We start from the raw sequence: 21,246 nt of genomic DNA, 5'->3' as shown, positions 1-21,246 counted from the left end.
CACTCTATTTACCTAATTCAAACAACCTTACTTTCTTCACACTTTCTCTTCTAATTATCTCAAATTTACTCCTCAAATCTACTCCTTAATTCAAACAAAACAATGCTTTAAGCTTTTAGTTTTACTTAGTTGAGAGAAAACCATTTTAACATTCTTCACTATAAAGAAGAATTTTATTATTTATATCTCTTAAAAAAAATAGTTTTGCTTTTTAGTAGAAGAATAGTTGTAGTTTTTATTTATAGGGAAATTAAGGAGTGATAACTATAAGTGATTTTGTACATGTTTGTTAGGAGTAATTTGTATACTCTATATGTAATTCTTGTTGATATTAATGAAATATTTAAGTATATCTTAAAAAAGAACAACATAATTTAAAATTTGAGGTGAATATAAACCTCTTGTATGATTTTTATATAAGAACAATTAAACATTAGACAAACTACTCTCCTTTTCAATCTATTTTTTAAAATCACTATGATACTTTAATTATGTCTAAATAACTAATCATAAAATATTTCATTGAGTAAAACAGTTTATACATATACAATTATCTCAAATTTCACAAATATTTCATTAAGTTTTTTTCTAATTGGATGATTTTTTTTAAAGTGAAAATAAACATATATTATATATAAAAATATTATCAATGTTATTATTAAATAGTCCACTCTATACTCTTAATCATTGTTTAAAATATAAAATCAAAACAATATAAACTATATTGAAGCAATAGTTTTAAACTCCCGAACTCTAAAAAAACATAAAATTATAAAATCATAAGATAAATTGTATAAAAAATTAAAAAATAAAGTTTCAATTTTATAATATAAAAAATAAGAGTGAAATGTATTTAAAAAAAATTGAAAGTCTCCAAACCCTGTATTATTAGAGTGGTTATATATGGAAGAGAACATAAGTTGAAGTGTTTTATTTTGTGATAGAATGAAAAGTGAGAGTAACATGAGTGCATAATAATATGAACAGTCAATGATTGAAGGAGAGATGAGTGAAGTGGACATGAAAATGTCACTTCACATAAAGAATGGAGGAGATGCCATAAAGGTTTCAAAGTTGTTTGAAGGTGGAGGAGGAGATAGCATAGATTAGATCATAGATTAGATAGATGCTTTTTATCACTTTCCCTTTTTCATCCTAAAACCCTACTAGGATACATAATTAATGTCACATCTCATAGATTAAACATCTTTATCATTCATTATTTTTATAAATATAGTTCATAAATATTGTAATTATAATTTCCTCTTCTTCTATTAATTTAATTTAAAAATAAATAAATTGTACCATCGAAAATCAAACGTTTAAAATCTATCTATCGGTATCTGATACTGACCGAACAATATAATAAAAATATATTAATGAAAAATGCATTAAACAAGACTAAATTGTATGAAAAAAATTAGATAATACAAATATTAATCACGATACATATCTTAATCTATTCTAACATTAAAAATGTTTATTAAACACTACAAATAGATATAACAATCAAAATAAATATATATTATTATTATATTTATTATACCATAATAATAAAATATTTACTTGAACTTAGAAGAATCTTGTACTATTTTCGATCAAAGAGTGAAATCTAAGCACTAGTCAAGAAATATAAGAAAGAAAGGATATGACAACCGAATTAATTAGTTGTTCAACCGTAAAAAATATTGTCCGAACACCTCGTAAAAATCAAAAATTAATTTTATAAAATAATTCTAAACATTTTGATCTTATATTCAACACATTAACAATTTATATTCAACACATCTTGTATTAACAATTTATTATTAATTAATTAATTAAGGCCAGTATGATATAGGTTTTGAGGGACAGCATGCGTGGTGGGCACACATATATGACTTAAGAATATGGTACATACATGTAATTAATATTCTTTTGAAAAAAAATTGTTTTAGACTGAATTTTTTTGTGGAAAACTTTTCTTTAATACTCCAAACAGTAAAAATCAAATAATTGACAGTTCCTTTTAATAATATAATAATTTTTAAATTAAAAAATAAAAAATAATTAAAATATTAATTTATTATAATGTTAGGTGTGTATTTACTGTATATAGTCTCAATAAATCAGCTTCCATTTTTTTTATCCGTAAAAATTTTATTCAATGGGATTTTTTTTGTTCCTGTTATTAAGCTTGATTAAAAAGTTGGCACGTACCCTTAGTAAGGGCTGCTCTCTGTTTTTCGGATTTTTCTATTCCCACCCTATTTCCTTTTCTATGAAGAAGACCTAATTATAGGATTGAGACATTTTGCAGGTACATTTTCAACTGCACAAATCTTAAGCATTTAAAACCTTTATTATTACTTTTTTTTTTTATCAAATTGAAGCATGCTTTTTGTTTTTGAAAATTAGTTTGTGTGGTTTAATATAGTTGTGGTCCAAGCCTGGACTTATATGATTTAAAAAAAAAATAAAAAAAAATAAAGAGAATATATGCTTATTACGAGATAAGAATTATTATTAGGCTGGGCAAATAATGAATATTGTGTTTTTTTAGGTAGATTTCACATTTTCAAACATTCACATGCATACATAATTTTCTGTTTCTATTTTTTTTAAGAATTTATATTATAATTTGTATTTATATTTCTTTATTCAAAAATAGTTTTTAAATTCAGAAGACCACTGCTATTTTCATATTTACATTCATACGAAGTAACTATTAATTTAGGATGTTTATATTAAAGTAAAAGCCTAATTTAAATTATTTTTAACTCATTGGGGGGTATTTTAGACTGTTCTTATTGAAAGAATCAATTCTTATAAGAAAAGAGAAACGGTAGTTATAAAAACACTTAAAAGTATTCTACTTAAGTTTCATAAAAATATATTAAAACATAAATTAACATTAATCAGTAGATATCCACAAAAAATTATATTTAAAATTCAAACTTATGATGCTAAATTGAAATGATCTTGCATAAGTTGATCAACGCGCTACGTGGTATGTCATTATGATTTAATACATTACAAAGAAAATATTTTTTATATAGAAATTTACAAAACTAATTGAACATGAAGTGTAAATAGAAAAAAAATGTGATTGGGCCGTTTTTGAGAAAAGAGGCTATCCGGCCTTTTTGTATGTTTTTGACAAAGGAATCATCATGCTTTGTGGTCTTCTGATGGAAAATAATAATAAAAAAAAGTGTAAGAGATCTTGTCTTCTCCAAAGAATGAACCACACTTCTTCTCACTTTTCAACTAACCCTGAACCTCTTCTCTCTCCTCCATCGAGGGGTTGAAGACTTCTTACTTCAATTTTCACGTCCAATTTCTTAAATGTATATAAATTATTAAAGTTTGTTTTCATCAGCAAAGTTAATTTTAATTTGATTTTCGCACGAAAAGTGGAAGTAATTTGCAAAATTGTCTTATTTGCAAAACAGGGGAATGCAAAATTGTTGGTGTTGAAGTGTTAATCAGTGGTCAATCTTCAAATGGCTACATCTGCTAATTCCAGTAAGAGTGGGAACTGGAAGCGAAATGAATTGTGGTTTCTTGTGATTTATGCAATCGTTTTCTATGTTATCATCATCAACCGTTCACTTCAACTCTCTAGCGGTATATATTTTAGACCTTGTTCATTCTATAGTATTGTTTCAGTGATTGTGTTACTCATACTACTTGCTTAGTTGCTGTGCATTGAGTGTTTTGGGTTTTGATTTTCACAGATTATTACAAACATCTGTCAGGTTTACGCCCGGGTTGGCTCTTGTCTAATCACCTCAATGTATGATCCTGCTCTTTTTGGTCATTATGATGATTTTGTCTGTTATAAGTATTTTGGTAGATGGGCATGTTGCTTGCTGATCAAACGACCATGCTGTTCTGTTCTGTGTAAAGGATGTTTCAGATGCTCAGTGGAGGAATTTTCGAGGAAATATACCTGTTCTTGCTGTTGTCTTTGGAATTTTCACTCTTCTTGCCTACTTGATGAAGGCTTTCTTTGATCTAAGAGTTAGAGGAATGTCCATTGTGTGGCTTTTATTTTCTTTGGCCTACTTGTCATATCTTCATGGAGCATGGTAGGGTGCACCATTTAATTTGATGTTGTTCTTTCTTCCATTGTTGTTATTCCTTATCTTCTTCAGCCTGACTCTTGAGTTTGTTTCATTTGCAGTATTGTTTTTATTCTATCAATAGCTACCGGTAATTTTCTTCTTGTAAAGGTGCGTGTAATGGACAGTGAATATGTATTAGTTGCAACATTTCTGGTTGGGACCTTTAATATTGTTGATTTTAAATTTTTTATCACCTACTTAAAGTTATCATCATGTCACAACAGTTCTAGTTTCTTTTTTCATTAGAACTAGTTTCCCCCAGTCTGCATTATTTTAATTTGCATGTCATATATAGAATTGTAATAAAAACACATCTATATTTGATGTCATGTATTGTTCATAAGAATCATACTCCTCCACTTGAATTAATTAAGATTTTATTTTGTTTGTTGATTTCTTGCTAACTATTTGCATTTCTAATACTGGGACTCTAGAATTTCTGAAACTTAGCACTCTTTAGTGAGATTGGTATTGCCATGGATGATGGATTATTTAAATCAATACCTTCTACCAAACAAGAATTGTATAGTAAAAGTTATTACATCAGAAGCTTGTAGCAAGCATTGTCAACAACCTTCTAAAGAAGGACAGCTCTAAAGAGTGCTGTCTCCTAAGTTTTGTATAGTGAGATACTGGTGATTCATGTGGGATAAATGTATTTCCAATGGAGAATATGAAGATGTTTTTGGAGGAGGGGGGTCAGGGTATTATAGAAGGGCAGGTTGGTTTGATCTTGAAACTCCAACAAATTTATTTTTTGAAGAACAAGTATGACCAAAAAGAAAATGTTAAAGTTTTGCAGACCAAACAAATGTTTAATGGCTAGGAAAATATTTCCTTGTATCCATAACTGTAATGCCAGATCACAATATGAAAAATCAGCTTAGGCTCACAACTCTGGTCCTGGATATTTATTGACAGGTTATAATAGTATGGATTCATCCTAACAACTTTTGATGCTTTGACCACTTTTTCATTGATGTTTAAGTAACCATAACTATAATCCATTTGTTCCTGAACAGATAATGTTTGGTCAATCATTATGTTGTTGCATTTAATACCATATTTATAACTTTTCTGCAGTTATCATGTAAGACTAATTCTGTTTGAGCAGATCTTTGCACAGAAGGAGTACTTTCCACTTATAGTTTGGAGTTACAACATATTGTTTCTACTCTGTAATCGGATCTATGAAGGGTATTCATTCTCTATATTTGGGTAAGATGCACAATATTTGTTGCATTGATACATTTTTTGGTAGGAGTAATTCAATTTCGACGTAAGATTATGTTTTTACATTGCAGGAAACAGTGGACATTTTTGGACAATTACCGGGGCAGCTTTAGGTGGCACATATGCTTCAACTTTGGTATTTCTTAATTATTTAATCGTGTTCCTATGTTATCCAATAAAATCAAAATAGTCCATTTATATGTGGTTCTTAAAATTATTGGTCCCATGATTCACACTTGTTTGACTGTTCCTCATCCATCACTGGCATTCATGTAAAATTACGCCAATTCAATCATTCCTCAGTTTTAAAATGTTGCCATTTTACCTTGTATTATTTAGAACACTTATTGACCAGAATATTAAAATTTGGTGATTTGAATTCTACTTTCCTTTTTCATTTTATGAATTATATATGCACGTCTTCGTATTCTCATTATACTATTATGTAATGTTACAAACTTACAATATCAATAACTTTATATATCTTTCTTTATATTTAAGCTTAGATGTTTGTGGCAGTTGTTTTGCGCATGATAAGCTTTGGATTCGATTATTACTGGACTAATCGAGATTCTCATTTTGATCAGGAGGTATTTCTTTCTTCCTGAAAATAGTGTTTGTTTGTTTTGAATATAAGATTCTGTTATGCAGCCTCACTCGTAATTTAATATGTTTTCAGGAATGACAATGTAGTATAATTGATGGAGACAAATTAATTTTAAATTTTATTACTAAAGAGTTATTCTTGATGTTACTTCAGGGACATAAATGTAGAAGATTATCATTCAAATAAATTTGTTGTGGAATGCTTTACTTCACTAGTGCATAAGACCAGACTACTTTGATTAGGTTGTAGTTTTTGTATATTTCTACAGATTAGAATATAGACTGGGAACAGCCTTGTTCAGTTAATTTCCTTTAGGTAAAACCTATTATGTTGCTGTCTTCATGTTTCTTGGTGGGTCGATTTTGACATTTTCCGGACCATTGCCTGAAACATTACAGCTTGCGAAACTGATGTTTAGTTCACGTATTTCCTTGGAGCTGTGACCTGTTAACTAATTATGTAGCTTTATGAATAAAAAATATTTTTTCCACTGTCTAATTCTTTGATTATTGCAGAAGCATTATCAACGTTGTCATATTTGTAAATCCGGAAAATCTTGCTATCAAGTTTTACAGGTTAGGATAGCTGCTAGTTAAAATCAAGCACAAGGTGAAATTTATCGTAGTTGCTTAGTTATGTTTTTTTGCTTTTTCTTTCCTTATGTTTTTAAGTAGTTATAATTTCTATTGGCCATGTGAACTCATGTTTTCTAGTTCTAATTTTAATAACACTATCAGGAGAGAAATCTGCATAAAGACAAGTTTGGATACATCACATACCTTTGTTATTTGGTATATGCACCACTTTATATCGCTGGTCCAATACTGAGCTTCAATGCTTTTGCCTCACAGGTTTGTGACTGCAAGTTATTTTGATGGTTTAAGCATTGGGTATAGTTGTGGTCTTTGTGAAACCTCTATTGTGGAAATGAACCATCATCTTGTTATTTTCAAAAGGAGATGTATGTTGTTTGAATGGGAAAAGAAACCACATTTGTAGTTATTGTTTAGAAATTTGATGGTATAACACAAGAATGAAATAGTGGAGTTCCTTATGTATTATTTGTAGCAAAGGGCCTTCTGTATAAGTGCCTGTTTGAGTAAGTTTCTTCATAACCTGTTGTAGGAAAATAAAATAAAAAAAGAAATAAGTTTCTCTTATAAGCTAAAATTAGCCTATGTATAAGTTCAAATCTGGTTATAATTGCTATAATTATTTATGGAGAAGCTTATCCAAATAGTACTAAGATAAAAATAAATAAATGCATTAGAGAAAAGTATTGGTAGCTCTTATTATAGATCTTAAAAAGTGGACTTTAAACCAAGTTCAACTTTACAAAATTGGCTTGCAAAGTGAAGTTTGCACCCATATTTATATAGGATAATTTGGTCATATCTCTGGTCAATACACCCCTCATGTGCATCTCGAACGTGAGACTAGATATTTGTAGGTGGTTCGATAGTAACTCAATATCGGGTGATATAATAGGCCTAACAAATCTCTGCAGGATAGACTTTGATACTATCTAAAAAAGTGAATTTAAGCCTAACTCAATCCTTCACAACCGGTTTGTAAGGTAAGATTAGCACCCACTTATAAAACGGTAATTTAATTATATCTCTAGTTGGTGTGGGATCTTTAAAACACCCCTTCATGCTGAGAATTAAACATTTGGGACTATTTTTCTGTGAGGTGGTCTGGTATTGGGTGAACATAATAGACCTAACAAACTTTGCTAGGATAGACACTAATACCATATTAGAAATTAGACTTTAAATTTAACTCAACCTTACAAAACGTGTTTGTAAGTTAAAATTAACACTCACTTATATACGATATAATTGATCATATTTCTAGTCGATATAAGATTTTCAACACTAGAAAATAATTTTAGTTTTTCATCTTAGGTGATTTGGGCATGTGTTGAGAATAACTGTTGAAAACCTAATGAGAAGAGTTAATCAGTTGGAGGCTATCCCTGTCCCTAGAGGTTTAGGAGGAACAGATAGGGAGAGAAAATCGTAATCAACAAAAATTCATACAGAAGGGGGATCTTATTATTAATTTCAATTCAAGTAGTAGGAAATAACGATATGTAAATCGATGCTTCCAGGATGGTCCTCCCCTCAAGATACCTGTGATTTATAGGTAACAATTCCCCCTCACACTCTATGGGTTCCAGCCAGCTACATAACCAACTCTGAATTGATAGGGTGCCAACTTATCAATCTTTTCATTTAGTATGACTTCAGAACTTATATCACTAGCTTTGGGACTCATGTAAACCTTCCTTGCGTATGACAATTGATAGAGTGGTTTTTCCATTCTACTACTAACTGTTGTTTCGCTAGGGGTCCATTATGGATGAATCTTCTTGTAGTAAAAGCTGCCGCTGCTTGTGTATGAAAAGATGTCTTCTAACGCCATACTACTATGCAAAGTGGGGTATACATTATGGTGTCCAGGGCTCTTTTCAGCTTAGAAGCACAAACAACCTGTTGAGAAAACTTGAAAAGGACCAAAGTTCCTTGCAGTAAGTTTAGGATTTGATCTTTTGATGACTATAATGCCTGCCTGTGAGGTATATACTTGATATAGATGCCACCCTTGATGTGAAACTTTTCTGATTGTCAGTGAACATCAGCAATCTTCCTCATCAAGTCTTATGCCGTGTAAAAACTTATGCTCTCAATCAACTCATAGGCAGGTTGTTTCACTTCTGTTTCACCTGGAATACATTGTATGATTGGTTATAATTTCCTGCCATAAACCCCCTGAAAAGGTGTTGTGCTAGTGTAAACTTGTTAAGAAGTATTGTACCAATTATCTGGGTTGTGCAAAAGCAAAAGGGAACAAATAAGCTTCAAGGCTAAGAGGTATTGCTTTGTCAATTTCAAGTATCAACTCGCAAATGTCTTCACTCAGTCATTAAGATGCCCTTGAATTAGTTATATATGCAACAAGCTTATGCATATTATTTAAGCATGGTAACTGTAAATCCTTGTCTTTATGACTGAGTACATACAATATTATCTGTTGTGTAATTGACACCTACAAAGTCCATCATGCCACATTTTATCCCTTAACAATTCCGGAATGTTTCTCGGTGTCAATGACTGTTGTCAAGTGCTTTTGAATGGTTGCTTGAGTTTCTGTATTGTTGATGACACTGTTATACTCTTTTGCAGCTAGATCTTCCTCAAAACACTATTTCAGTTAGAAATGTGACACTCAATGGTTTTCGATGGATATTTTGTTTTATCCTCATGGAATTAATGACACATCTATTCTACTATAATGCCTTCGCTAATAGGTGAGAACTTCAGTATTCAGTAAAGAACCTCAGGTTATATTTATTTTTTTATCCAATTTTATTGTTTGGTTGCTGAAATAGTTTGTTAATCAATTAGTGATTTGTGGAAGCGCTTATCGCCTATGGACGTGTTCATCATTGGATATGGTGTAAGAGAATACACATTCATCAATTAAGTGTTTTACCAAGCCTAATGACATCAACTCATCACGTCGCCAACCTCATTTAGTGGGATAAGGCTTAGTGGTTGTTGTTGTTGTATCATAACTATTAAATTAGATCAGCATGTTACCTTCTCAATCTTTTCTATTTGTTTGTTCCAGGTATTAAACTTCATGTGGCTGAAATTTTTATTGATCTGGCGCTTTTTCCGATTTTGGTCATTGGTATGTTAGTTGCACGATAAACATTTAACATAAATGTGTAAGTACATATTTGAAGAAAGTCATTTTGAGTTATTCATTGTAGATAAATGGAATTGAGGCTCCAGAGAACATGCCAAAATGTATTAATAATTGCCACAACTTGGAAGGCTTCTGGAAAAATTGGCATGCTTCCTTCAACAAGTGGCTTGTGAGGTGCAATCAATTTTTTTTCCTGGATTTTGCTCTTTTGTTTTCCTAGATAACTTAAATTTTGATTTGCAAGAAATTCAGGTACCTTTACATTCCTCTTGGGGGGTCTAAGAAAAAGCTACTAAATGTGTGGGTTATATTCACATTTGTTGCAATCTGGCATGATTTAGAGTGGTAAGTTCCCTTTATTGATGAAGTTCTCAATATTTTCTACCCGTAAAAGCTGCACAGTTTTTTATGATATTTTATGCTTGATTATTATGGACCTTAGGAAGCTTCTTTCATGGGCATGGTTAACGTGTTTATTCTTCATCCCTGAGTTGGCATTTAAATCAGCAAGAAAAGCCTTTCAGGTATGCATATACACAATTTTCTGCTATTAAATTTTTTATTGATCGGTAGTTGTGATTCTTGCTGTTTAACATGGAGGTAAATTTGATTATCAGGTTCAAAGTTCTTTTGGAGTATGCATATTTCGTGAACTCAGTGCTGTTGCTGGGGCAGTCACAATTACTTGCCTCATGGTTTGTCCTTGACTAGCCTCAGAGCATTTATTGTAATCTTTTTAGTTATTATACTTTTATGTAACACCCTCATCAATTTTTTGGATCTGGCTGGCTACCTGAGAAAGTATAAGAAGGATTATGACTTTCAATTTCCCACATAAATAAATTGGAGCCACACTTATACACACACACACATATATATATATATATATATATGTGTGTGTGTGTGTGTGTGTATGTATATATATGTATGTATCAGAGTGAGGCTAAAATTTATGTCTCAGGTCCTGCTTGTTGCAGTGTACAGTGTGAACCATATCAAGGACAGTATTTTCCATTTGGATCGTTAATGAAAAATGACAAGAAATTAATGCATATACCTTTTTCTTTGCTGACTGTTTATTATTTCTGTTTTGTAGAAAATGTTGTATTTTGTTTATAAAATAAATTATAGTCCATATATAATTTAAATACCATCACATTTCTTGTCAGGTGGCTAATCTAGTGGGGTTTGTAGTTGGACCAGGAGGTATTAACTGGTTGCTTTCTTCTTTCCTTCACGAGGATGGTATGCCAAGTATCCTTAGCCTTTTAATTTAATTGGCAGTTAAATACTGTGAAAAATTCATTTGGAAATTCCATGACACAGGTTTGCCTGTCCTTGGCGGCATGCTTGCGACATTTTACATTGGAACAAAGGTTTGAGATGTTCAGCACTTGTTTTTATGTATTCAATCCTTTGAAAAATTTCTTCTACTTCCTTCCAATTTTTGTTTAATAATCTTCTTACTGGATATTTGCAGATTATGTTCCACATTGACGAGGCAAAGCAAAGGTTGCCCTGAACTGCGACAATTACTTTTGGCCATGTGAAAATATTTAAACTCATTTTTAGTGCTAGGAGTTCCAAATCTAATACAGAACAATGTGCTTGACTTGGAGGTATCTGCGGGTGCCTTTCTTTTTATTGAAAGATTTCCTGATGAATTGTACATCGAATTGGAGCCATGTCTTCCAATATTTTACATCATATAGTCTCAGAATACGCGGAAAAATGAAGTAAATTTGTTGAATTTGACACCTTATTACATCGGTTTGTGCTTTTTTTTCTTCATTTATATTTTTTTCAATTCAAGATATATTCAGTTTTCGGGAGCTCCAATCTTCTGTTAAATCCTTTTTTGGGAAATGACTTTTTCCATTTGACTATTTTGATGATATTTGATTTTATTTACAGTTTTGCAGTTAATCTCGATTACTTCGACTGTAGACGCGAGTGATAAGCCTAAGCTTTTATATACCTTGTTAAAGATTCAAGCGAAACATGTAATAATTGAGTAAATGTCAATTTTTGTTCATGAAAAATGTCAGATGTGAGAGGTACATTCCTGAATAAATTACTTGGTTAATTTTGCCTCTTCCAATCTTTTTTCCTCTTTCACCTTCGTATAAATTGTGAAAATCGTTTTAATTTTTTTAAATAATATTAGATAAAGAGTTGCCCACAGTATTTGATAGAGCAACTGCATTATTTGAACTATGAAAAGGTTGAAGATAAAATTGGTTGTATTTGACATCTCAATACGATTTTTATTTCTTTTTAAGTTTTGTATTTATTTTTTTTTTAAAATATGAAAAGGTTGAGTTTTTTTTTTTAGTTTTGTAATTTAAAAAAAAAATAAGTGAACGAAAACATAGTTATCACTAATAAAAATACCACAAAAGTTACTTTAGCTATTATAAAAAGAAAATATCATATTCTAGAAGGATATTGTTAAAATTAAAAAATATATATAAAATTACAGGAGGTGCAGAAAGAATTTGACAAATACCATACATTTCTTTACAAAATTTACCGTTGAACATATTAGTCCTTTCATTATGGTTTATTACAATTATTTTAGTAATTTGAATAGGGACGAAGATAGGTGCATATTGACAATTATATAAGGGTTTATAAAATAACTCATGGAGTCCAAAATATAAATTTAAAATTAATAATATTAAATAAAATTTGTCTGTTTAGAACATAAGGTATAAAAACAAATAAGTAAATTATATTGTAAAAAAACAGAAATTTTTTAATTTATATTTTCAACAACAATCCTATTTTCTTTTTGAAGAGTAGAAAAAATAAGTTCATAAAGAATATCTTATTTATTCAAGATTTTAATTAAGAAATTAGTTGTCTCAAATATAAAAAGTATTTAAGTAACTTCATGGGCAACGAGTATTCTTTTAAATAAACGGTAAAACTTTTTGTTTTGTGAACCATGGAATGCAAATTGTACATGTGACATAATGTGATTACTGTTCATCTTATTTTGTTCTCATGACCATATTATTTGAATTTAGATATTTTTCATGTGCAATGAAACTTTCTATGATGTTACCATTTTCCATGAAAATACAATTTGCTATTGTACTTTACCTGCACAGTTTAATTTTCCTTTCTAAGATATCTTAACTTAACTCGAATTTAATACAATTCAATTAAAAAATATGCACTCACGTTTTTTCATATATTTTGTGTTATTTAATAAAAAATAATGGTAACGTAATAAGATTCTATATTTTGAATTAAAATTATTTTAAGAAATATATCTATTTTAAGAACTATATTTATTAAAAGTTAATTATATCAGTTTAAATATTATGAATGAATATTAGTAATAAGTGTCATACATACAATTAATTGAACATTTATATTTTTTACAACAAAGTTAGTAATGGTCCTGACAGAATAATCTATGTACCTAATAGAGACAAATTTTAAGGACTGTGTAAGAAAAAAAAATACTTATTTAGATACATGGAGTACAATTATTGCAGGAAATTTTATTCTCTTGTAATGAATATACATGGAGCTAGAGACATTCCATAACATGTTACATCAGCCAAAAATACGATTGAGAGTTGCAGCCAAACGAACTCCTCCTTGAGCTAATCGCAAACTCACCACAGGCAAACGTGAAAGAAAGTAATCGTCTGCAAAGTATTATTTCATGATATTGTGAGATAATCTGTAAAAGTTAATGAAACCAACAACACTTCACATGCTTATTATTATCTTACCTTCTAACACTGAACCTTCAGGGGCACCTTTATATGCCCATTTGCAGGCTGCTTGAATTCCTTCAGAAGCATATCTGAATAAAACAACTAAAGTTCGTCAAACAAATGTATTTCAGTAACATATGCAGACCAAGTATAGAAGCAAGGTCCAAGATTTTTCTTGTATTGCAAGAGAAGTTTTATGGTGCCCAGTATAAAAGTATTGCCATGATGAAAGAATTAGCTTTTGGATAAATCTAGAGGCATACATATCTGGGCAAGTAGTTTCTTTAGAATTGCAGGTTTCCCATCCTCGTACTTGAGCCGACCATGTTTTCTGTTTCAGAGAATTTGGAGTAAGCATCAAACTTTGATAAGCAGTTTCATAGATTGGGATAACAAAAATACCGTTATGTTCTCTTGGATGGCATTGGTGAAGCTGTTTATGTCAGAGTTATAGAATCTTTCTTCTGCTGTCTCAATTATGTTAACATCCCAAATCTGTGTAGCAGAAAATTGGTGAGTGGAGTAGATAGTGAAATAGATCATACAGTAGTGTGAAGAACCTGAGAATTAGACTTACATGGTGAAGATTTTGCTTCCTTGTGAACCAGTGAACGTTAATTAAATTGGCTCCCTTGTCAGAGGTAAAGCCCACGTGTAGAGGCTGCAGATGAACCATGCAAAAGAGCCATTACAATAACTAAATTGCAAAGTCAGACGTAAGCTTAGTATATGGTGGTTTTGGTGCTTTATCATGCACACACACCTGATGGACATCTCCCATAAAATGAGAGAGGAACAGAAGAGCTTGTGTGAGGTTATCTGGTTTTATGATTTCAAAAAATTCAAATAAGAATTTGATTAGTCAGAGGATAAGATATAAACAAAAACATTGGGGAATAAACAGAGGTTGTAAGCTCATAGCAATGGTTTACATTGAGTGTCTTTGCCATAGTCCAGAAGCTGATCAGTGTAATTTCTAATCGCTCCCACAACACATCTCCCCTTCTCACCATTCTGATCCTTGCAATCCCCTGAATATTCAGACAACTGATCAAAACTATCCCACATCATTAAAAAAAACCACTGAATTTCTAATCTATAAATTTCAGAATCCCAAAAGTGAATTTGATTTTTAAGACTGAGAAATGATACACTTTTTTATATCATCAATTAGAATTAGAGGTTGTGTTGTCAATATATCATTGCTTAGTCGAATATTTTGAGATTCTACGCAATCAACATAATTTTTCAGAACTGTACAAATAGTGTATCTTATATGGCATCAGACACGTATAGTACTGTTAGATTATTGAACACAAACACAGTAAATAAATACCAAAATCCTAAGGGGGGCAGAACAGAACAGAACAGAACATGAGAAATGAACTTACTGTCATACTGATAATTGCAAAGGTTGTCGGGTGTATCAGCAAAGTGCAATGCAGCAGACCAGTGCAAATAAAACCTGACACGATCAGCCCATGAACACACACTCCCCAAGTCGTTTTGTGCATATTTTGGCAGCAGTTTTTTCACAGCAAGTGCAGCTGAATCGCTAAGGCGAGACTGTTGACAGAAAGAGGAAAGTAAGTGGTGAGATATGATGCATGAATTTAAGCACAGAACAGCACTGAGAGAGAATGAAAGTAACAGAAGGAAAGTGAATGGTGACCTGAGCAATCCTACAAACTATGGCGTGCCCATCTTCTCCCCACCCTTTGGTGTATGGAAGCAGCACCATGAATGAAAGAATGACCAATAACTGGATTTTGCAGCACTTCATCTTTCTCCTTCACAACACTCCTCAACCACCTCTACTCTTATTTATAACTGTGTGAGAGAGACCAAACCGATTTCGTCATTTTTCCGTGTGAATTGTGTGAATAGAGTTTGAACATTGTTGTTTGCGTTACGTCAACTTGGAGTATGATTTTACGGTTCAAATCAAATGAAAAGAAAGGCACATATTTTATTCATGGTTTTACTTGGAGTTATTGTCGAGGTTTTCTTAATGGTAAACTAACAAAATATGTATTTTTATTTTATTTTATTTTGCACACGAATAAAGTGCAAAAGATATATAACTTTTATAGTTTATATTTACATAATTCTTGTTGGACAGAGCAAGAATATAGAAATAATCTCAGAAATATTGATTTGGAATTAATCAATATCAATGAGAATCGGGATGTAATCAAACCAATTATTATATTTTAATTATTGCATTGATGATCTTGTAACATACCAGCGTTCGATGATAAAAACATAATAAATTTGAAAATACAATTTTGCCCTCAGTAAAAAAAATATAAAACCCTAGAATTCTAGATAGTTTTTCACCTTTTTCATTCTTTCTATCCACCTTTAGCTTATAAATTAGACACATATTTTTCCGAATTAAGTTATGAGTTCGAGAATATTCAATCTCAGAATTATCCCACTCTTTCAATTATAACCATAACTTCAACAATTAAGTTACTTGTAAAAGGGTATTTTTGAAATTATAAGCTATGAGGGTGCCACAATAAGAATATGGAGGTGCAAGAAGAAATGCAGCCTTATCCAAAATGTAATACTTATATTTTAGAACAAGAGTCATATTTGTAAAATGTTTTTATTGCATTCGAGATCCTTTTACTTTTACTTATCTATAAATAAAACGTTTTCGAACAAAAACTCTATTGCCAAAAGGTAAATCTTCTGAAGAAAGACTTCTAATATATATGTTTAATGTGTATTTTTAGTTACTGATAGAAAATGTATATATTTAATTGTATTTTTAATTTTCTGTATTTATGTTTAGTATAAATATTAATTATTAATAAATATACTTATGAAAAATTGAAATTCAAACTCTAAAAATCAAAAGATAAATTAATAAAAACGAGTAACAAAATAAACGAAATAGAAAGGGGGAAAAACCATGTTTTAATTTTAAGGTTGATAGTGTTTTTATAGAATTTTTAATTAAAAATGTGTTTGGTAAGACAATATAACTTATTTTAACTAACATAAAAATATTTGGTAATATACCTGCAAATAACATTTTAAGAATTTTTAACTTAATGCAAACTATTTCAACTAGTTTATAACACTACAAGAAAATTATGAAATAAAAATCAATTTTTAGAAACCAAAATAATTAGTTATAATAGTAATTAAATTATAGTCCATTTTAGAAACTAAATAAAAAATTAGTTTCTAAATTAGTTTATGTTATTGTTAAATAGTTTCTAAATTGGTATCTAATTAGCAACCAAAGTTTTAACTACAAATTATTTAGTTTCTAAATTTGGTTTCTAAAATTTTGGTTGCTAATTAGATACCAATTTAAAAACTATTTAACAATAATATAAACTAATTTAGAAACCATTTTTTTTTAGTTTCTAAAATGGTCTCTAATTTAGTTACTATTGCAACTAATTATTTTAGTCTCTAAAAATTGGTTTCTATTTCATGATTTTCTTGTAGTGTAATTTATATAGTTTTTTATTATTATTTCTTTTATTTTAATATTTTATTATTATTTTAAAATTACTTTTTGTCTATTATAACTTATTTTAATTTTATAAAGATAATTATTATTGTACTATTCTTAGTATAACTGAGCATACGAAGAATTGACTAAGCATTAGATATAACATCAGAGTATCTACTATACTGTCATACCACCACATAAATTATGGACCAACACCTTTTATAACCTTAGATGATGAGTGTTAGTGGTTTTGGATAACTAATTAACTGTTATGAAAAAAAAATATGAAATAAAATGAAAAACCTGAAATAGGATCTAAAAATATGGAATATAGATATTTTTTGGAGTATGAATCAGAGTAAGAAAAAAATCATTAATAGGATCAATGATCTTGACAAAGTAGATGAGTAAGTTTAACTTCCTGATTACAAAACTCATTTTAACCCTAGTTTAACCTATTTTAACGTCTGATCTCATATATTCTAGATAGTTTAATATAAGAGTACAAATGTACATTTGTACTCTTATATTAAACTATTATGTTATTAGTAACTTAATTTGATAATTCTCTCAAAATTAACTATTTAATCTTGACAAATATATTAATTATTATAGAAAATTATAAAAATAAATAAATTTGAAGTTAAATTTTTCATATATAATTTCAAATTTGAGTTTTATAAATTAACAAATAATTAAAAAAATTGATTAAAAGTAGTAAATTGTGTATGAACAATAAAATTAATTTTCTAAATATAAATTATTAATTTTATAATAATTTTTAATAAATTAATTTAATTTTGTTTATGTGGTATAAACAATAAAAGGGAAACTACAGTGTCGGAAGTGGAATTTAGCATATACCCTACTGGCATTGTATTTAAGTTAAGAAAATAAGTTATAATATTACAAATAACTTCAAACTAGCGGAACAAATTGCATACAAATTTGTCACTAATAAATAAAAAATTAAATATAAATTATAAATAACACTTCATGCAATCGGAAATAAATAAATGTATCATATCATTGTAGATGAAAAATTTGCTTGTATATTTAATACAAACTATTATATTTAATCATATATTTATATTTTTTTTAATATACTTATACTTTTATATAAGTATATTGATATCACTAATTTATACATATTAATAAAAAACTAACAAAATTTAAACTAATATTAATAAATATATTGATTAATTAATTGCAGTTTATATTTATTAATTTATTAATGTATATTTGATCATATACCCAACATATTAATAAACATAAATTAATAATTATGAATAATATTAATTAATAGTGTCAAGTAATAGATATATATATTAATGTTGAAATATATAATATTAAGATCACAAAAACTGATATATATAAAAATGAAATATGTGGTTATAAAAATTATTTGGAATAAAAAAATTATAATGCTAAAATAAATTTTTTTTTAATATCTAATTATTTTCCTAAACACCTATTTCTTTAATAATAAAATATTAAATTAGATTATTGTAAATTTTGAAAATGATAAAATAAAATATTTGGTATGATGTGAAGGCAGAGAATGTCGAAACGGTCAGAAGAGAAATTTGTAGTAAATGACGGAGAATGAATTCCATGCAACAGATTGTTGTGCTTTGGTTTGGTCTTGCCATTTTTGCTGTCTTAGAGTTTGCAATTTGAAGCATTTATTCAGCACGAGATAAATGTGGGTATAAAAACCAGAAACAACAAGTAACGTGGAATTGAAATGTTCCAAGGGATTGTTCCAAACTTAGAACATATCCACCTACCTCCACCTATGCACTCTCATCCTTTCTCCTTCTCTTTCTCTTTCATATATATATATTTCCACACTCTTCTCCTTTCTCTTTCATATACACACTCTCTCACCAATTCCTCAACATGCTTACACTAAATTTCCTCTCTCACCTTCAATCTCCTTCCTTAGCTTACACCTTCTTCTGCAAATGGAGTCCTTTCATTCTCACGCTTCTCGCCACCCTTCTCATTCTCCGCTTCCGCTACACTACGACTTCCATTCCTCTCATCATCGCCGATTATGATTACACCGATACGGAAGATGACGACCACGATGATGCATCATCCTCAGTGTCGGAGCTTGAAGACCACGAAGAAGAAAAAGAAGAAGAGAGAGCCAACGACTGTTTCAGAATGAGAGGTTCTTCAAACGACGATGCTCCGTTCCTTCGACGTCCTAGCTTTGGTGATTTCTTGTCGCTTTCGGAAATCGCCAACACCAAAAGCGTCGTGAAGTTATGGGACTCCATAGGGTTTGGGCTAGGGTTTGGCTTTGACCATTTTGACCGTTCATTTTCCTCCTCCAATGAAAGCGTCGTGTCCATTTACGGCGGGGAGACCGGACTGCGCCCTAATCAGACGATGTTGGTTTCCGCCGGAGAAAACGCGGCGGGGAAATTAGAGGTGAGGGTTTGGGACGCGCGGCTCCGACGGCGGATACCGGCGGTGATGGCTGAGTGGGGACCGAGCCTTGGGAAGGCCGTTGGAGTTGAGTTGTGCGAAGTGCACAAGGTTTTCGTCAAAGATGACGGCCGTTATGGAGTGACGGTTGGTGACATCAGAAAGGCGAAGTCGCCGTTGGAAAATGTAACGGATTCGCACCTCGATCTGTGATGGTTAAATTCATTCATTGTAAAAATTTAAATACAAAATATAATGTATTTGTTTGTACAGCCTTTTCTTTCATGTACAGTAGAAATGACAATGAAAATTATTTATTAGATTTTGTATAAATTTCTTAACTTTTTAGTATTAATGGATTCGCATAAAAGTGTTCGATGAATGAAAAAAAAATGTTATAGAATATTATACGAAAAATACAATTTAAAAAAGTTTAAAGCTGTGTAAATATAACATAGTTTTACCTACAATAACACTTAAACGTTTAAATTAGATACAATTTTATAATAGAGTTATGTGTTAAGAATAAAATGTTTATTACTTTTTATTCAAAGAGTGTTTACTTATTTATATTTTTTTTTCTTGGGCTCCTGCGAGTAAGAAGGCCCATACTAGGCCCATGCATACTTATGTCCCATTCATATTTCCTTAATCATGATTTTGAAGTTTATGTAATTAGTTAAGTCAAAAGGTCGATAAGATGAGATGTTGAAAGTTTTGAATACGAACTCGGTGTTTCGGACTGCTGCTAGTACAATAACATATATAATTATACATTTCCCTCTTATATATTATTATAATAATTGTATAATTTCCATCCACCAATATTAAATTGTGGGAATTAAATCTTTTTTTTCTCATTTATATTCAAATCTCTGTATTAGTATTTTGTTGAAAAATAATAAAGTTTTGGACATCACGTCAAAATTATTGGATATGACATGTAAAATTAACAATCTGTAAGAGATAAAATTAAGACATATCTTGATATATATATATATATATACACACACTAGGCTGAGCCTGTAGGATATGTAAGCAGAATTCCAAGAAGAGCCTAAAGAACTGGATCTGCAACTGAACTTACAATAAATTGTTAATGAAAAAGCTAAAAGTACTAATGGCAGCCGTAATTCAGAAGTATATTGAACCTAAGATTATGCTGAATTGAGTTTACAATAGGAATAGCAGTAGAAGCATGTGACTAAAGCAACATAGCAGATATAAGGGCTTGCTTAACAGCTGCGGCATACTATGATGCAGAAACTGCAGAGTATACAGATGCATAAACAAATTTTAAATACCATACATTTTACTAATAAGTTAATTGCTTTGTCTTTTTTTCCCTTCATCTTCGTACCTAATATATTTATATTAGGTATATTAATTGAATCTTTGTGATACCAGTATGAAATAAACTTTGTTAGAATGAAAACACTTTATACTCAAGACTCAAGGTCTCGTATTATTAGTTATTGTTTTCAATAATAAATAATTGGAAGGTTGGAAAAGGAAGAAATATTATGTTATGCGAAGACGAGTGGGTAGGATATGGAGTTTTGAAAAATAGATTCTCAAGTTTGTTGTCTCTGTTTGACAATAAGGAAGCAAGTTAAGCGATTGCGGAGTTTGGGTCAATAATGTTTGGCACTGGAACTTAAATTGGAGAATGAGGTTTTTGCTTGGGAAGAGTTTCAATATGTCAGTTGTTTGAGATGGTATCCTGTAAGAGCCTCACCTTGGAGACTCATGACAGAAGGGTTTGGAAGGGTTGTGAGTCTGCAGAGTTTTCCGTCAAGTCTGCTTACGGTTTATTAAGGGGAGAGGAAATAGAGGATTGTTCGAGGATGTTCAACTTTTTCTGAAGGATTAAGGCTCTTCCTTCATCTCATGTCACTGTTTGGAGGGTGATTGAAAACAAGGCTA

General features: G+C 30.2%; 3 protein-coding genes across 5 annotated transcripts; 2 read left to right on the top strand and 1 right to left on the bottom strand.

Moving 5' to 3' along the window:
* The first annotated feature begins 3,167 nt into the window (after nucleotides 1–3,167).
* On the top strand, nucleotides 3,168–11,431 carry LOC137827871 (membrane-bound O-acyltransferase gup1). Of its 3 annotated transcripts, none has more exons than XM_068634227.1 (20): nucleotides 3,168–3,416; nucleotides 3,472–3,609; nucleotides 3,720–3,778; nucleotides 3,892–4,073; nucleotides 4,169–4,217; nucleotides 5,224–5,327; nucleotides 5,414–5,478; nucleotides 5,862–5,932; nucleotides 6,465–6,524; nucleotides 6,687–6,800; nucleotides 9,138–9,262; nucleotides 9,360–9,411; nucleotides 9,586–9,648; nucleotides 9,731–9,840; nucleotides 9,919–10,011; nucleotides 10,109–10,190; nucleotides 10,284–10,361; nucleotides 10,836–10,911; nucleotides 10,993–11,042; nucleotides 11,147–11,431. In XM_068634227.1, exons 2-20 carry the CDS (start codon nucleotides 3,486–3,488, stop codon nucleotides 11,186–11,188), a joined length of 1,599 nt encoding a protein of 532 aa, XP_068490328.1. In that variant the 5' UTR covers nucleotides 3,168–3,416; nucleotides 3,472–3,485; the 3' UTR covers nucleotides 11,189–11,431. The 3 variants fall into 3 exon arrangements, with proteins under 3 accessions (XP_068490328.1, XP_068490327.1, XP_068490329.1); XM_068634226.1 differs by having other exon boundaries at nucleotides 3,200–3,329; nucleotides 3,435–3,609; XM_068634228.1 differs by having other exon boundaries at nucleotides 3,208–3,416; nucleotides 3,902–4,073.
* A 1,679-nt stretch (nucleotides 11,432–13,110) lies between these two features.
* Nucleotides 13,111–15,275, bottom strand: LOC137828099 (endonuclease 2). Its single transcript, XM_068634522.1, has 9 exons — nucleotides 15,076–15,275; nucleotides 14,795–14,969; nucleotides 14,336–14,434; nucleotides 14,167–14,222; nucleotides 13,981–14,064; nucleotides 13,806–13,898; nucleotides 13,667–13,734; nucleotides 13,419–13,492; nucleotides 13,111–13,331 (listed from the first exon to the last, which is right to left on the bottom strand). Exons 1-9 carry the CDS (start codon nucleotides 15,184–15,186, stop codon nucleotides 13,237–13,239), a joined length of 855 nt encoding a protein of 284 aa, XP_068490623.1. The 5' UTR covers nucleotides 15,187–15,275; the 3' UTR covers nucleotides 13,111–13,236.
* A 3,469-nt stretch (nucleotides 15,276–18,744) lies between these two features.
* Nucleotides 18,745–19,653, top strand: LOC137828185 (uncharacterized). The gene has a single exon (XM_068634650.1). The coding sequence runs from the start codon at nucleotides 18,784–18,786 to the stop codon at nucleotides 19,531–19,533; it is 750 nt and encodes a 249-aa protein (XP_068490751.1). The 5' UTR covers nucleotides 18,745–18,783; the 3' UTR covers nucleotides 19,534–19,653.
* The last annotated feature ends 1,593 nt before the right edge of the window (nucleotides 19,654–21,246 follow it).

This window comes from Phaseolus vulgaris, chromosome 7 (genome assembly GCF_000499845.2).
Source record: "Phaseolus vulgaris cultivar G19833 chromosome 7, P. vulgaris v2.0, whole genome shotgun sequence".
Taxonomy (NCBI): Eukaryota; Viridiplantae; Streptophyta; class Magnoliopsida; order Fabales; family Fabaceae; genus Phaseolus; species Phaseolus vulgaris.
The sequence above is the reverse complement of the archived record's forward strand: the minus strand, read 5'-3'. Positions and strand labels throughout refer to the sequence as shown.

What these genes read in the sequence shown, in the direction of transcription:
- LOC137827871 (XM_068634227.1), top strand. Translation starts at nt 3,486, where the DNA reads ATGGCTACATCTGCTAATTCCAGTAAGAGTGGGAACTGGAAGCGAAAT. An exon ending in TGTTCATCATTGGATATGGT is followed by an intron (nt 9,412 to 9,585) that starts GTAAGAGAATAC and finishes TGTTTGTTCCAG; the next exon opens with GTATTAAACTTCATGTGGCT. An exon ending in TTTTCCGATTTTGGTCATTG is followed by an intron (nt 9,649 to 9,730) that starts GTATGTTAGTTG and finishes TATTCATTGTAG; the next exon opens with ATAAATGGAATTGAGGCTCC.
- LOC137828099 (XM_068634522.1), bottom strand. Translation starts at nt 15,186, where the DNA reads ATGAAGTGCTGCAAAATCCAGTTATTGGTCATTCTTTCATTCATGGTG. An exon ending in GGAAGCAAAATCTTCACCAT is followed by an intron (nt 13,899 to 13,980) that starts GTAAGTCTAATT and finishes TCTGCTACACAG; the next exon opens with ATTTGGGATGTTAACATAAT. An exon ending in TGAAGGTTCAGTGTTAGAAG is followed by an intron (nt 13,332 to 13,418) that starts GTAAGATAATAA and finishes AATACTTTGCAG; the next exon opens with ACGATTACTTTCTTTCACGT.
- LOC137828185 (XM_068634650.1), top strand. Translation starts at nt 18,784, where the DNA reads ATGCTTACACTAAATTTCCTCTCTCACCTTCAATCTCCTTCCTTAGCT.